At 42.6% G+C, this 17,387-nt stretch overlaps 1 protein-coding gene across 2 annotated transcripts in view; it reads left to right on the top strand.

The window, feature by feature from the left end:
- The first annotated feature begins 880 nt into the window (after positions 1-880).
- The window catches only part of LOC139376122 (rho GTPase-activating protein 21-like), an 83,597-nt gene continuing 67,090 nt past the window's right edge, over positions 881-17,387 (top strand). For both annotated transcript variants that reach the window (XM_071118328.1, XM_071118329.1), the window contains exons 1-2: positions 881-1,078; positions 1,871-2,096. In XM_071118328.1, the coding sequence (XP_070974429.1) occupies positions 2,028-2,096 (69 nt within the window). In that variant the 5' untranslated portion in view covers positions 881-1,078; positions 1,871-2,027. The remainder of the gene's footprint in view (positions 1,079-1,870; positions 2,097-17,387) is intronic.

Below are 17,387 nucleotides of genomic sequence, written 5' to 3' on the forward strand. Positions count from 1 at the left end.
CGCACCTCTAACTTTGTACAGTACTAATGCAATTAGTCAAATCAGTCACACTATGTAATGCTACCAAATACACCACAATTCATTCATAATACTGTGAATATATAGTTTCACAGGCATATTGTTGCATTTTTTTCTGGTTTGTGCAAAATCATGAATATATAGTTTCGCAGACATATCGTTGCATTTTTTTCTGGTTTGTGCAAAATCGTTAATAACAATATAAAACCATTCCGCACACCACCAAGGTGAATTGGTTTAGTCTTGACTCTTGGTTGACAGTGTTGGGGGATGGGTATAATGTATTGATGCTCGAGTGCCAAATCAACACAAATGTATTTCTATTTGTCTTTGTTACTTATTTTTTATATTTATGAGTCTTATTTTTGTAAATATTTTGTATGTATATAGTTTTAAATGTTATGATTATGTATTTGTGTCGTTCCAAATGTCTGAATAATGTTTTATTTTTTTGTGTTGGCGGGGGACGCTGAAATGGGGGGTTCGCCCAGGGAGCCATACAAGCTAGAACCGCCACTGCTTGGGTGTACAAGATTTTACTGCTGAAGAGTTACAAGATGTTTTGAATTATAGTGTCCCATCCTCCCAGTCTGCTGGCCTGGAGTAGGATCAGATGGGGCAAAAGTAGCGGAATAGTGGTGAGGTTTTAATGGGTGCAGGGTTAGTTGGTAGGGCAATACATCAATAAAATCCATGTATTTTACAGTGTGATGAAGCCATACTACAGAATAATAGGCTGATACACAGCCAATACAGTAGTCGGCGGCATGCCCCTATAACATTTGTTTGCGGACTGTCATAATACCAAAGAAGAAGTCTTGCCGGGAGTGGCGCTGGCGAAAAGAGGATGGTCTTTGGCATTCTGGAAGGCTTGAACAAAATTCCAACTTCCAGCAGCCGCGTGTCTCCCTGGAGTTCGGATGGGATACATCTGTGACTGTATTTCGTTGGGATATGGAAATATGACTGAAACTGACACGGGGCCATAATTTTATTTGAGTGATTTTTATGGGAAATAAATACGTTTCAACACAGTCTGTAACGTCGTTTTTAACAACAGGTAGGTTTACTTTAGCCCATTAAATAGTATGCTAACGTTAGCTGGCTACCTACGAACGTTAGCTAACTTTGTCACATTGTACGGATATTGTTTTTAATGCCAACTACAAACTTCAGAAGAATAGCCAGCTAGCTAAACAGGTTCCACGCGTTTGTTTTGTAGTGTTAGATGTAGCTACCTAACTACACTTCTGAAAACTCTTGCTGTATCGTGTCATCTGTAATTTTAACATCCTCCCACCCCACAACTAAGTTGTTTGTTGTTGAGGAAAACGTTGGCTTCTTTGTATTGATCGGATCCAACTTCATTTAACGGAGTTTAGCCAGGGCAGGAAAAGAATCGGCGACCATGCCTGTGTTTTCTCCACTGGACCTGTTTTACTTTATCAGAAAAGAAAATAACAGAACTTATAGTACGGTGACCAGTGAAAGACGTCTCCGTTAGCTCTCTCGGTCCGAACACAAGAAAAACAGGGTGGCAAGTTTTGCCTCACGAGTTAGTTACTAACGTTAGTCCGCGAGCGAGTCGCATCGATCGGCTTTGCCTCCTGCCTACTTACTTGTTGCTTGGCTTGCTGGTAATAACCTAGCTGATCATTCATACGGTAGTTTTGGTAAATATTATTAGAAAGGTAATAGCAAGCAATTTTTTTGCGCTAACCTTTAGTTATCATTTTCAAATTTCAACTATGCTTATCAATGTTATTGGAATATTGGAATATAAATTGTGTTGTGTATTTCAATATATCAGTCACTAATGCAATTCGTTCAAATCAACTTGTTTCACATTCAGCTCAACAATTTGGACCAGATACGGGAACATGGATTACGGTGTGAACTGGAGAGACGAACCCTAACGTTGCTTGGAGAACTCGACTGCTGTCTATTTGCTGGGATCTATAGCTTTCGATGTGTGCACTAAAGGATTGTCACCTCTTGTGTGAAGTGAAATGATGGCGTCACGTTGGAAAGGTCCATTCGATGAAGAGGAGAGACTGACCAGACCCTCTTTGTGCAAGGTACATAAGCCCCACTCAAATTCATGCCCAAAATTCCAACATTTGACCACCTTAAAGGTTGTTTTTGGGTGACCCAAAGTTCTTCTCATGGAAATTGGGGTCCCGGAGATGATCAATTAGATGTAGGTTAAGCTACAGGTAACTGCCAAAATAAGGGAAACACTTGAGTAAATTATGGGGATACAAAGTATGTTGAAAGCAGATGTTCCTGAGTTAATTAAGCAATTATCATCCCATCATGCTTAGGGTCATAAATAAAAATGCCCAGTTGCCCATTATTTTGGCTACCATGGCTAGAAGAAAAGATGCCAGCTTCAAAATATGCTCCCTTACAAATATTCCACTAATTTAGATTTTGACACAATAGGAGTAGGCCCAACCTAAGCTTAGTTCTCAACCCAGTTAAGGTCAGCCTGTTCCATCAACCTCACTTAAGCCTAGTGTATGTCAATTTTTGTAATTTTTTTTATTTCACCTTTATTTAACCATGTAGGCTAGTTGAGAACAAGTTCTCATTTGCAACTGCGACCTGGCCAAGATAAAGCGTAGCAATTCGACACATACAGCAACACAGAGTTACACATGGAATCAACAAAACATACAGTCAATAATACAGTAGAACAAAAGAAAACAAAAAGTATATTTACAGTGAGTGCAAATGAGGTAAGTTAAGGAAATAAATAGGTCATGGTGGCGAAGTAATTACAATATAGCAATTAAACACTGGAATGGTAGATTGGCAGAAGATGAATGTGCAGGTAGAGATACTGGGGTGCAAAGGAGCAAAATAAATACCAGTATGGGAATGAGGTAGGTAGATAGATGGGCTGTTTACAGATGGGCTATGTACAGGTGCAGTGATCTGTAAGCTGCTCTGACAGCTGGTGCTTAAAGCTAGTGAGGGAGATGTGAGTCTCCAGCTTCAGAGATTTTTGCAATTCGTTCCAGTCATGGGCCGCAGAGAACTGGAAGGAAAGACGACCAAAGCAGGAATTGGCTTTGGGGGTGACCAGTTGTCCATCTGCTGGAGCGCGTGCTACGAGTGGGTGCTGCTATGGTGACCAGTGAGCTAAGGCGGGGCTTTACCTAGCAGAGACTTGTAGATAACCTGTAGCCAGTGGATTTGGCAACGAGTATGAAGTGAGGGCCAACCAACGAGAGCGTACAGGTCGCAATGGTGGGTAGTGTATGGGGCTTTGGTGACAAAACGGATGGCACTGTGATAGACTGCATCCAGTTTGTTGAGTAGAGTGTTGGAGGCTATTTCATAGATGACATCACCGAAGTCGAGGATCGGTAGGATGGTCAGTTTTACGAGGGTATGTTTGGCAGCATGAGTGAAGGATGCTTTTTTGCGATATAGGAAGCCGATTCTAGATTTAATTTTGGATTGGAGATGCTTAATGTGAGTCTGGAAGGAGAATTTACAGTCTAACCAGACACCCAGGTATTTGTAGTTGTCCACGTATTCTAAGTCAGAGCCGTCCAGAGTAGTGATGCTGGACGGGCGGGCAGGTGCGGGCAGTGATCGATTGAATAGCATGCATTTAGTTTTATTTGTGTTTAAGAGCAGTTGGAGGCCACGGAAGGAGAGTTGTATGGCATTGAAGCGCGTCTGGAGGTTAGTTAACACAGTGTCCAAGAAGGGGCCAGAAGTATACAGAATGGTGTTGTCTGCGTAGAGGTGGATCAGAGAATCACCAGCAGCAAGAGCAACATCATTGATGAATACAGAAAAGAGAGTCGGCCCGAGAATTGAACCCTGTGGCACACCCATAGACTGTCAGAGGACCGGACAACAGTCCCTCCGATTTGACACACTGAACTCTATCAGAGAAGTAGTTGGTAAACCAGGCGAGGCAATCATTTGAGAAACCAAGGCTGTCGAGTCTGCCAATAAGAATGTTGTGATTGACAGTCGAAAGCCTTGGCCAGGTCGATGAATACGGCTGCACAGTAATGTCGCTTATCGATTGCGGTAATGATGTCGTTTAGAACCTTGAGCGTGGCTGAGGTGCACCCATGACCAGCTCTGAAACCAGATTGCATAGCAGAGAAGGTATGGTGGGATTCGAAATGGTCAGTAATCTGTTTGTTAACTTGGCTTTCGAAGACCTTAGAAAGACAGGGTAGGATAGATATAGGTCTGAAGCAGTTTGGGTCTAGAGTGTCACCCCCTTTGAAGAGGGGGATGACCGCGGCAGATTTCCAATCTTTGGGAATCTCAGACGATAGGAAAGAGAGGTTGAACAGGCTAGTAATAGGGGTTGCAACAATTTCGGCAGATATTTTTAGAAAGAGAGGGTCCAGATTGTCTAGCCCGGCTGATTTGTAGGGGTCCAGATTTTGCAGCTCTTTCAGCTATCTGGATTTTTAAACCTAGTAAAACCCATTTTATCATGAATCATTTTGACCAATCACTGATATTGGAGTGTTTAACTGCTGTGTCGCTAGAGCAGATGAAACATACTGTAGTGATGCATCCAGTGTAGTTATTATCCACAGTTGGTGTGCCACTAGTGAATGGGTTGTTTTTCTCTAAGGAGCCCTAGCCTATAAAGGCTCTATTAGACAGACCCCCCTCTCCACTCCTGTGATCTGTACTTCATTAAAGCCCAGGACTTAACTTGTTTAGCAGACATTTACAGAGCATTATATGGCTCTCTGATGGATAGCGGAAATTGGATAGAGGACTCTGCTTTCTTCCTGTAGGCTTTGGGTTGTCTGTTATGCTCAGTCTCTGGTAAATATAGAGATGGGTTAGGGTTAGCTTAGGCTATTTTATCCAGTTTCATTTCTCCATTACACTGTGTAAAGGCTGGACACTGTAAAATGTGTAGTTTAACACTGTCTAGTGTTCTGCCTTCTGGTCGATTTAAACAAAAGTTCTGTTTTCCTTTTGATGGCACTCCTAATAGGGAAGTAATGATTCACCGCGTCAGTCCCGGTTCAAATGTTTAAGATATGAGTTCATCGGTCTGGAGGATTCCAAACAGATCCAAATGTAGCATGCATTTGTCAGAAAATCGGTACAAAAGTTATGAATCACTGGTTTACTATTTTTGTTGTTGTTGATCAAATTACTTTCTACCTTCCGAAAATACCTTTAATCTTTTGTGACAACTGCATCCTCCTTGTCTAACTAAGCATGTAATTAGGTTGACAGTCATTGATCTACAAGTAATTTTGCCTACCAAACAACCCCAGACAATATCAGTAGCCTAGTCAAAATGCTCGCTGTGCACAGATTCGTGCGCTGACCAATGAGAAGTAGGCCTGTTCCTGATCTGGCTCATCTATGCATCACCTTCAGCATTCAAATAAAAAAAAGTTAGTAAAAAAGAAAAGCAAACTAACTGATGGGCTGGTTGATGACCAAATTCCCTTATGGCTCAGCTCAGGTGCCTACATACACAAGACATACTGTATACATAATTTACACATATATACACACATAGAGAAGTCAGCTCAGACAGATCCAGCTCAAAGCGCCTCAGCAGCAGATTTTAATTTGAGATCGATGTCCTGTTGAGCTAATGTGCGCTAATGTGATTAGCATGATGTTGTAAGTAACAAGAACATTTCCCAGGGCATAGATATGTATTTTTATGGGCAGAAAGCTTAAATTCTTGTTAATCTAACTGCACTGTCCAATTTACAGTAGCTATTAGTGAAAAATACCATGCTATTGTTTGAGGAGAGTGCACAACAATGAAAACGTTTATCATGGCAACTGGTTTGATACATTCACCTCTGAAGGTAAATAATGTACTTCTATTCAGTAATCGCGCTCTGATTTGGCACCCTGAGGGTCCCGGAGATAAAATGTAGCATCGTTTTGTTTGATAAAATACATTTTTACATTCAAATGTAGGAACTGGGTTCGACAGTTTGAACCCCTTCTGTGTCAGATGTGTGAAGGTTAGTGTATTTTCTGTAGGGAAGCTAATTATCCATAATTAACATATCATTTTTGTATCTTCTCTATAGTTGTGTACTTGAAAATGTATCAGTTTACCAATTTGGCACATTTGCGCAGACTTGATACAACATTGTGAACAGTAATGCAATGGTTCATTGGATCAGTCTAAAACTTTGAACATACACTGCACACAAAAATCTAAATTGCACATAGACTGTGATATAATGGCCTGTATCTTGCATTTCAAAGATGATGGGGGAAAAAATAATAAATTAAAACGCAGGTTTTTTTCTTTGTATTATCTTTTACCAGATCTAATGTGTTATATTCATCTACATTCATTTCACAGTTCCACAAACTTCAGTGTTTCCTTTCAAATGTTATCAAAAATATGCATATACTTGATTCAGTTCCTGAGCTACAGGCAGTTAGATTTGGGTATGTCATTTTAGGCGGAAATTGAAAAAAGTGTCATCAGCAAACTTTCCTTATTAAGAGGTTAAAATGAAAAATTAATGTGTATGCAACAAATGTTAGCATATCAAATCTTATAGATTCTTTATTCTAATCAACTGAATCGCACCGAATCGTTTCAAACTAAAACGTATCGTTCCTGTATCGCATCGGAGCCCTTGTATCTAGATACGCATCGAATCGTCGTGGAAGGGACAGATGCACATCGTTAACGCCTAATAAAACTAGTCAATCATACTGTAATGTTTCAATGAACTGAATGAGTTCATTGATGGTCACTGGAAAATGTTATATTTTTCAATTAAACTCCCATCACATTACGAAGCCAGATGGCCAGCGTAGGGCTGGGCGATTTATTTAGAATGAATTAGTTGTTAGTGTTGTCACGATACCAACATTTTACTAAAGATGCAGTACTAGGCCAAGTATTACGATACCGAGTTGTTAAAAAAATCAGTGGCCTAGCGTCCTGTTCGCCCCGCACGCATGTTCCCCATTTCGAATTGTTCTGCGCATATGCTTCGCAAAAACCTGTCACTGAAATTCACAATTCTACTCAATACAACATATTGAATTTAACTTCACACTGTTCAGTGTATAATAGAATACAGAATAGACTGGCTGATTTGCTCATATTTGCAAAGACCTACCTGTGATTTGGCCTGAGGAATGGGAGTAAGGAATATACATGTCATTGTGTCAGTAAGGAGAAAACACTGCATGAAACCTTTACTCATCAGTTAACACAGACACACACACTGTCTCCCTCTCTCTCGTAAACACACACACCCCACTCTCTCTCCCACAAACTTACACACACACACTGCTCCCAACTTTTAAAACATTAGACACCAAACAGAATTTAAGGAGCACCAGAATGAAATAGATTTTTTTTATTAGTTAAGAACTATATGAATCCTACCTTTTGATGCACATCTCATGAGTAGTAGACCCTTTTCCTTTCTTCCTGTGCCAATCAAATTTGCCTAAACCTACTATCAAGTTACCAGGTTGTTAGCTAGCTAGGAAACATGACTGAACAACGTTAGCAACCTGAGATTAGTTTGAAACGGCCAGCAACATGGTTTGTGAAATTATATGAAATGCGTGTGAATCCCCATAGAAAGAAAAAAAAGGCATCTGGTAATATGGGTGATAAAAAAAAAAAAAACGTTTAGGCTAGAGACAGTTTTCTTTGCTGTAAAAACTGCAAGTATGCCTGTTGTGAAGCGGTGCTCCTTTTCCCCTCTGACACTCAGAGGCTGCATGATGGTGAACTTGCAAAGTATACTCTGAATGGACTGTGCTCTTGGCTATAACAGGCGATTAAATGATATAATGTATCAACATTGCTTGCTCTGCGTGCTGCTCCAATGTTAATAGTGTACATTTGTTACAACAGAAGACTCATTAGGGTTTGCATCACAGCTAAAGTATAAAACTGACACAGGAATAGATGCGCATGAAGAGCGGGATGAAGAGAAGCAGGTGAGAGCTGTTAGGGGATGTGGCTGGCTGATTACAGCTGCCACACACATACGCATGAAAGTGAAGTGGATATTACTGGACCTGCGCATACAAGAGACTAGTGGCTCTTGCTTCAATTCAACTGCATTTATAAACAAAACTGACTTGATAAACATTTTATAACATGCACCAGCAGGTTATTTAGATCAGTAGGGCTGAAATGAGGTAGTAGTATCATGTGAAACGGTACAACGGTATTCTAAAATGTTGGTATAATAAGTGTCATGACGTTTTGGTACCGTGATATTACTGTGGTAACGGTGTACCGTGCAGCATATGCTCGCTTTCAGGCAAGCAACACTGAAGCATAAATGAGAGCACCAGCTGTTCCAGACGACTGTTTGATCACGCTCTCCATAGTCGATGTGAGAAAGACCTTTTTAAACAGGTAAACATTCAAAAGGCTGCAGGGCCCGACGGATTACCAGGACGTGTACTCAGAGCATTCGTGGACCAACTGGCAAGTGTCTACATTGACATTTTCAACCTCTCACTGTCTGAGTCTGTAATACCAACATGTTACAAGCAGACCACCAAAGTCCCTGTGCCCAAGAAAGGGAAGGTAACCTAGTGGTTTGAGCGTTTCGCTTACTGGATCGAATCCCCAAGTTGACAAGGTAAATATCTCTCGTTCTGCCCCTGAGCAAGGTTCACTGTTCCCCGGGCGCCGAAGACGTGGATGTCGATTAAGGCAGCCCCTCGAACATCGTTGGGTTAAATGAGGCATTCAGTTGTACGATTCAGGCGGCATTCAGTTGTACGACCTTTCCACTTTCCCCTAAATGACTACCGCCCCGTAGCACTCACGTTGGTAGCCATTAAGTGCTTTGAAAGGCTGGTCTTGGCTCACATCAACACCATCATCCCAGAAACCCTAGACCCACTCCAATTCGCATAACGCCCCAACAGATCCACAGATGACACAATCTCAATCGCACTCCACACTGCCCTTTCCAACCTGGACAAAAGGAAAACCTATGCGAGAATGCTGTTCATTGACTACAGCTCAGCGTTCAACACCATAGTGCCCACAAAGCTCATAACTAATTGAAGGACCCTGGGACAAACACCTCCCTCTGTAACTGATCCTGGACTTCCTGATGGGCTGCCCCCGGGTGGTAAAGGTAGGCAACAACACATCTGCCACGCTTATCCTCAACACTGCGGCCCCTCAGGGGTGTGTGCTTAGTCCCCTCCTGTACTCCCTGTTCACCCACGACTGTGTGGCTAAGCATGACTCCAACACCACCATTAAGTTTGCTGACGACACAAGTGGTTGGCCTGATCACTGACAACGATGAGACCGACTATAGGGAGGAGGTCAGACTACAGGAAAGGGAGGGCCAAACAGGCCCCCATTCTCATTTATGGGGCTGTAGTGGAGCGGGTCAAGAGTTTCAAGTTCTTTGGTGTCCACATCACCAACAAACTATCATGATCCAAACACAGAGACAGTTATGAAGAGGGCACGACAACACCTTTTTCCCCCCAGGAGACTGAAAATATTTGGCATGGGTCCCCAGATCCTCAAAGTTCTACAGCTGCACCATCAAGAGCATCCTGGCTGGTTGCATCACCACCTGGTATGGCAACTGCTCAGCAGCCGACCGCAAGGCATGACCGAGGGTATTGTGTACGGCCCAGTACATCACTGGGGCCAAGCTTCCTGCCATCAGGACCTAAACTCAGCAAAAGATTCAACAACTGAGACATAAACTGAACAAGTTCCACAGACATGTGACTTACAGAAATTGAATAATATGTTCCTGAACAAAGGGGGGGGGGGGGGGGTCAAAATCAAAATAACAGTCAGTATCTGGTGTGGCCCTAGCTGCATTAAGTACTGCAGTGCATCTCTTCATGGACTGCACCAGATTTGCCAGTTCTTGCTGTGAGATGTTACCCAACTCTTCCACCAAGGCACCTGCAAGTTCCTGGACATTTCTGGGGGGAATAGCCCAAGCCCTTACCCTCCGATCCAACAGGTCCCAGACGTGCTCAATTGGATTGAGATCCGGGCTCTTTGCTGGCCATGGCAGAACACTAACATTCATGTCTTGCAGGAAATCATGCACAGAATGAGCAGTATGGCTGGTGGCATTGTCATGCTGGAGGGTCATGTCAGGATGAGCCTGCAGGAAGGGTACCACATGAGGGAGGAGGATGTCTTCCCTATAACCCATATTGTTGAGATTGCCTGCATTGACAACAAGCTCAGTCCGATGATGCTGTGCAACACCGCCCCAGACCATGACGGACACTCCCCCTCCAAATCGATCCCGCTTCAGAGTACAGGCCTCGGCGTAATGCTAATTTCTTCGATGATAAATGCAAGTCAGACCATCACTCCTGGTGAGACAAAACCGTGACTCGGCAGTAAAGAGCACTTTTTGCCAGTCCTGTCTAGTCCAGCGACGGTGGGTTTGTGCCTATTGGCGACGTTGTTGCCTGTGACGTCTGTTGAGGATCTGCCTTACAACAGCCTTACAAGCCCTCGGTCCAGCCTCTCTCAGCCTATTGCGGTTAGTCTGAGCACTGATGGAGGGATTGTGCGTTCCTGGTGTAACTCGGGCAGTTGTTGTTACCATCCCGTACCTGTCCCCAAGGTGTGATGGTAAAAATGTACTGGTTCTGTGCTGGTTTTACACGTGGTCTGCCACTGCGTCCGTCTGTCTTGTCTCCCTGTAGCGCTGTCTTAGTCGTCTCACAGTACGGACATTGCAATGTATTGCCCTGGTCACATCTGCAGTCCTCATGCCTCCTTGCAGCATGCCTAAGGCACATTCACGCAGATGAGCAGGGACCCTGGGCATCTTTCTTTTGGTGTTTTTCAGAGTCAGTAGTAAGGCCTCTTTAGTGTCCTAAGTTTTCATAACTGTGACCTTAATTGCCTACCATCTGTAAGATGTTAGTGTCTTAACGACCGTTCCACAGGTGCATGTTCATTAATTGTTTATGGTTCATTGAACAAGCATGGGAAATTAAACCCTTTACAATGAAGCTCTGTGAAGTTATTTGGATTTTTACGAATTATCTTTGAAAGACCGGATCCTGAAAAAGTGACGTTTCTTTTTTTTAATGAGTTTGTATACTAGGCAGTGTCAGAGGAAGTCCCAAAAAATTGTTACTCCAGTCTCGGTCCAAAAGGCTCCTTAACAGCTTCTACATCCAAGCCCACGACTGCTGAACAATGAATCATATTGTATTTTTACATTTTTTATTATTTAACCTTTTATTAACTAGGCAAGTCAGTTAAGAACAAATTCTTATTTTACAATGACGGCATATCCCGGCCAAACCCTAACTCGGATAATGCTGGGCCAATTGTGCGCCGCCCTATGGGACTCCCAATCGCGGCCGGATCGAACCAGGGTCTGTAGTGACGTCTCTAGCACTGAGGTGCAGTGCCTTTAGACTGGTCCCGAGTGGCGCAATGTAAATAGCCACCTGGACTATTTACATTGATCTCCCCCCTTTGTTTTAATCAACAGTGAGTAGCAGCAGTGTTATCTATGCATAGTGACTTTACCCCTCCCTACAAATATAAATTACCTCGACTAACCTGAACCCCTGCACTTTGACTCGGTACCGGTGCCCCCTGTATATGCCTTGTTATTTGGTTACTTTTTTATTTTATTTGAACTCTAAATTTGAATGCGTGTTTTAGCGCAATGTTCGAAATGCTTGTATTGCAAGAATTGAGGTTTACATTGTTTTGCTGTTTTTGAGTGTTTTGTCTTTTTGTCTCCTTGGCTCCTGTGCTGTGTGCACAGTGCACCTTCTGATTCGCACACAGACACCAAGCCCCTGCCACTCACTTTAATAGTGGAGAACTTAACCTTTTTTGTAACAATACTCTTTATGTCTCAACTTCCCAAATGTAGAACAGAGCAGACCCTACTAAGACAAGAGTATCAAGGAGCATGACTGTGGAAAATGTTTACTGTTTCTGTCACATGGCATTACGGTTCTACGAGCAGCATTTTAGCCACAGACATATGTGCTAGCTCTCTAGTCTGTGTTCTATAAATATGAAATGAGCATAAAAATACAATTATTTAAGGAATTCTCGTTCTCATTCTGAGAAATAAGCATCTTATCCAGGCAGGCCACTTGATTTCAACATCTCAACAAAGTGAACAGGCTATGTTCAAACAGAGACGGACAGAAGAGTTCCACTGTTCTACCTCATTAGTGAATAGATCCAAGTTGGCTAGACTTTAAATATAACGATTAGCTGGCTACTCACTAGCAGGCGGGCTAGTGCTCGAGAGATTGTGTTAATGTTTTATAATGCCTGCTGTCAGAATTTGGTCATTATTAGTGGATGTCAATTATGCATGTTTCTGGTTACATTTGTAACAAAGGGCATTTTCAGCAACTTGAACGCAATATCAGTGATTGCAATAAACAGGTTAAACTATTTTGATAAAATAATTCAATTATTGGTGTTGTCTTGTGGTTGTGGAACACTTATATATTTTGCTTAGGTATCATTTTACAAGCCCTGAATTAATTTGATTATTCCTGACTGTTTGAAATTCAGTGTTGACCTTTTTAATTGTGAAACAAAGCTTATATAGAGAAAATAAATTCCGATGCATACTGTGAATCGCCCATTAGTTCGGGAAAAAAAAAGAGACAGTTTTTAGCCCATATCGCCCAGCCCTAGGGCAGTGTAATGTCTCGAGCGTGATGAGTTTGGGTGTTTACGTACATACTGTTCTACTGTATGTTTTGCACATTTATAAAAAATAAACAGCAATACAGTATTTACATAATTATTCAGACCCTTTGCTATCAGACTCGAAATTGAGCTCAGGTGCATCCTGTTTCCATTGATCATCCTTGAGATGTTTTGACAACTTGATTGGAGTCCACCTGTGGTAAATTAAATTGATTGGACAGGTACACCTGCCTATATAAGATCCCACAGTTGACCGTGCAAAAGCCAATCCATGAGGTCAAAGGAATTGTCCGTAGAGCTCTGGGACAGGATTGTGTTGAGGCACAGATCTGGGGAAGGGTACCAAAACATTTCTGCAGCATTGAAGGTTCCCAATAACACAGTGGCCTCCATCATTCATGGATGGAAGAAGTTTGGAACCACCAAGGCTCTTCCTAAATCTGTCCGCCCGGCCAAACTGAGCAATCGGGGGAGAAAGGCCTTGGTCAGAGAGGTAACCAAGAACCCGATGGTCACTGACAGAACTCCAGAGTTCCTCTGTGGGGAGAGGGTAGAACCTTCTAGAAGGACAACAATCTCTGCAGCACTCCACAATCAGGTCTTTATGGTATAGTGGCCAGACGGAAGCCCCTCAGTAAAAAGCACATGACAGCCCACTTAGACCTAAAGACTCCATGAGAAACAAGATTCTCTGGTCTGATGAAACCAAGATTGAACTCTTTGCCCTGGCACCATCCTTACGGTGAAGCATGCTAGTGGCAGCATCTTGATATCCTGCTCCAGAGCACTCAGGACTTAAGACTGGGGTGAAGGTTAACCTTCCAATAGGACAACGACCGTAAGTACAGAGCCAAGACAATGCAGGAGTGGCTTCGGGACAAGTCTAAGAATGTCCTTGAGTGGCCTGAACTTGAACCCAATCGAACATCTCTGGAGAAACATGAAAATAGCTGTGCAGCAACGCTCCCCATCCAACCTGACAGCTTGAGAGGATCTACAGGTGTGCCAAGCTTGTAGTGTCATACCCAAGAAGAATCAATGCTGTAATCGCTGCCAAATGTGTTTCAACAAAGTACTGAAAAAAGAGTCTGACTACTTATGTAGACGTGATATTTCAGTTTTTTTATTTGAATAAATTAGCAAAAAAATAAATAAAGATTTAGAATAAGCGTAACAAAATGTGGAAAAAGTCAAGGGGTCTGAATGCTTTCTGAAGGCACTTTATAGTCTGTGCCGGCCAACCTTCAGCCAGGGAGTGGAAGCATGAGTGACGCTCCCAGAATATCTGAAGGGGCTGCACAGCCACAGATACTGCCTTTCCCATACCAGGAACAACCACTCTGTCATAGTTCAGGTGCTTGTCTGAGAAGTCACACCAAGTTAAATCCCAATTGTCCTAGAAGTGTTCCTTCCTCTAGGCTGATGTCTAAAATACTTCAAATTACTTTCAAACATTCTTTCAGCACTTGAGGATGATGTGCTAGGCCCTAATCAAATCACAGGATGGAAAAAGCTTCACATTTTTGTCAAATGCCCTGCTACCAAAATATTACAGGGCCTGTAAAATGGTATTACTTATTTGGCTACATAACGTACAAGGTACAGTGGCTTGCAAAAGTATTCACCCCACCTTGGCATTATTTATATTTTGTTGCCTAGGAATTAAAATAGATTTTGGGGGGTTTGTATCATTTGATTGACACAACATGCCTATCACTTTGAAGAAGAAATAAGACAAAAAAACGGAAAACTTGAGTGTGTATAACCTATCTACCCCCCCCCCCCAAAGTCAATACTTTGTAGAGCCACCTTTTGCAGCAATTACAGCTACAAGTCTCTTGGGGTATGTCTCTATGAGCTTGGCACATCTAGTCACTGGGATTTCTGCCCATTCTTCAAGGCAAAACTGCTCCAGCTCCTTCAAGTTCGATGGGTTCCGCTGGTGTACAGCATTCTTTGTCATACCACAGATTCTCAATTGGATTGAGGTCTGGGCTTTGACAGGGTCATTCCAATACATTTAAATGTTTCCCCTTAAACCATTTGACTGTTGCTTTAGCAATATGCTTAGGGTCATTGTCCTGCTGGAAGGTGAACTTCCGTCCCAGTGTCAAATCTCTGGAAGACTGAAACAGGTTTTCACTGTGGGGATGGTGTTCTCGGAAACGCCATCCATCATTCCTTCAATTTCTTCCATATGTTTGACCAGTTTCCACCAAACGTGTTTGCAAAGCTGTGGAGCTTTGCTGCTCCTTCAGGCTTATCTTTGGTCTCTTTGTTGCCTCTCTGAAGAATGCCGTCCTTCCCTGGTACGTGAGTTTTGGCGGGCAGCCCTCTCTTGGCAGGTTTGTTGTGGTGCCATATTCTTTCCATTTTTGAATAATGGATTTAATGGTGCTCTGTGGGATGTTCAAAGTTTTGGATATTTTTTTTAATCGCCCACCCCTGATCTGTCCTTCTCCACAACTTTGTCCCTGACTTGTTTGGAGAGCTCCTTGGTCGTCATGGTGCCGCTTGCTTGGTGGTGCCCCTTGCTTAGTGGTGTTGCAAACAATGGGGCCTTTCAGAACAGGTGTATATATCATGAGTTCATGTGACGGATCATGTGACACTCAGATTGCACACAGGTGTACTTTATTTAACTAATTATGCAACTTCTGAAGGTAATTGGTTGCACCACATCTTATTTAGGGCTTCATAGCAAAGGGGGTGAATACATATGCACGCACCACTTCACCAATTTGGACTATTTTGTGTATGTCCATTACATGAAATCCAAATCAATTTAAATTACAGGTTGTAATGCAACAAAATAGGAAAAATGCCAAGGGGGGTGAATACTTTTGCTAGGCACTGTAAGTGGGTAACTCCATGACACTTAAGCATTACAAGATAAAACATCCTAGGCACACGCACACAGGAGGCCCTCTGCTCTGCTTCATTATCTGAGGCCTACACAGTGAAGTGCTCCATTTACTCTGGATGTGGTGTCAGATTTGTCAGCCCACGGAGAGCTTAACTTTTTCCTGGTTAAGAGGGTAGTGTTTGATGTATTTAGGCCTGATGTCATGTGGTCTGTGCAGTGTGTGTCATGGCTGGATGAGCCTGTAAATATAGAGGCCATGCGTCAGTGTTTTTGCGTACTTGTGAAAGACTAACGAGTGAAATGTCTTTATCCCTCCTTTGTTTGAAGAAAATACTAGCTGTTTGAAAATGGAGGCCCTGGAGGTGTTTTCTAGGCTTAGCTTAGTATCGAGGTGCGTGTGTGTGTGACTGGGATGGAAGGGCTGTAGCTTCTGAACCTCACAAATGACCACATACACATGTGTAAACACTCTAAAGCATGCTAGCTAATATGCCAATACAAGTAAAGCATTGTTCGATAACTAAGCCAGATAATGTTTTAAAGCACATTCCAAGTCCTCTTCTGTCTCATGTTTTCCGTATATGTTTAGTTATGCTATGTAACCGAAGAGTCATTTTTTTTCCTACCAAATATGCTTTGGCAGCTCATATTCAGTAAGTGGGCGCCATAGTACCGGCTGGGATTCCACTGAGGTCGTAAGCCCTTAGGCTGTTGTTATGAAGCTGATGTATGACTTCTGATGCTCTGCTCTCCATTCCACAGTCTGATATGAAATGAACAAGAGCTTTGAGTTCAGTGCTTCACACACTCCACGCTGCCACACCCAATGCAAATACTAAACACTGGCATTCTGGTAGTGATTCATAGACTGATTGATGTGTGTGTGATCATTTATCCAGAATGGATTTGTGTGTGTTGTTTTTTGTGCTTGTCTTTTGTAATTAATGTGTGAAACATGAAGTTAGTGTTTTTGCTGAACTGGTAGTAACTAGGGTTGCATTGATATGACATTTCTGTCTGATACCAATATCTGATCATTTCTTTGCCAAAATATCCAATAAGATATATACAATTTTGAGCTTAAGCATTTTAGTACAGTTAAATAGTTGAAACACACACTGAACAAAAAGTTATTTTGTTGGCATTTACGTATGTCCCCATTACCAGTAAAACATAATCAAAACTTACTTACTTGGTATGCTGTTTCATTGTTAATTTGTTCAGTTTCATTCTCAACCAGGATTTCATCATTCATGTCAGGAAGTGACGTTTCAGCTCTGTCTTTCCTTGGCGTCTCTTCCTCGGTGCGCACTGTCACTGTGTCCGTTTTCATCTTGTCCAGCTGTGTCTAACATTTCACGTAAACCCTGTGTCTTGTCTGCATCGAAGTAGCGGTCCTTGTACCTAGCAATGAGCATGGTGGCGACTATGGTTGCAAAGTGTCGGACATTTTCAGTGGGAAGTTAAGCCCGGGAATCACAGTCTGCTGATATGGACTGCCCCATCAAGAGGGTCTTCCTGGATGATGTATTTTGGGAGAGAGTGGTAAGCAGCCTGAAACTCTTGAAACCTATAGCAGTAGCCATTGCATGGATTGAGGGAGACAATGCCATCCTGTCTAATGTTCAGACTCTGCTTGCAGATGTAAGAGAAGAAATCCGTACTGCCATGCCCACTTCACTGTTGCTCCAAGCAGAGGAAACTGCAGTTCTGAAATATATCAAAAAGCGTGAAGACTTCTGCCTGAAGCCCATACACGCCACAGCGTACATGTTGGACCCCAAGTATGCTGGCAAGCGCATCCTGTCTGGTGCA

Source organism: Oncorhynchus clarkii, chromosome 20 (assembly GCF_045791955.1).
Source record: "Oncorhynchus clarkii lewisi isolate Uvic-CL-2024 chromosome 20, UVic_Ocla_1.0, whole genome shotgun sequence".
NCBI lineage: Eukaryota > Metazoa > Chordata > Actinopteri > Salmoniformes > Salmonidae > Oncorhynchus > Oncorhynchus clarkii.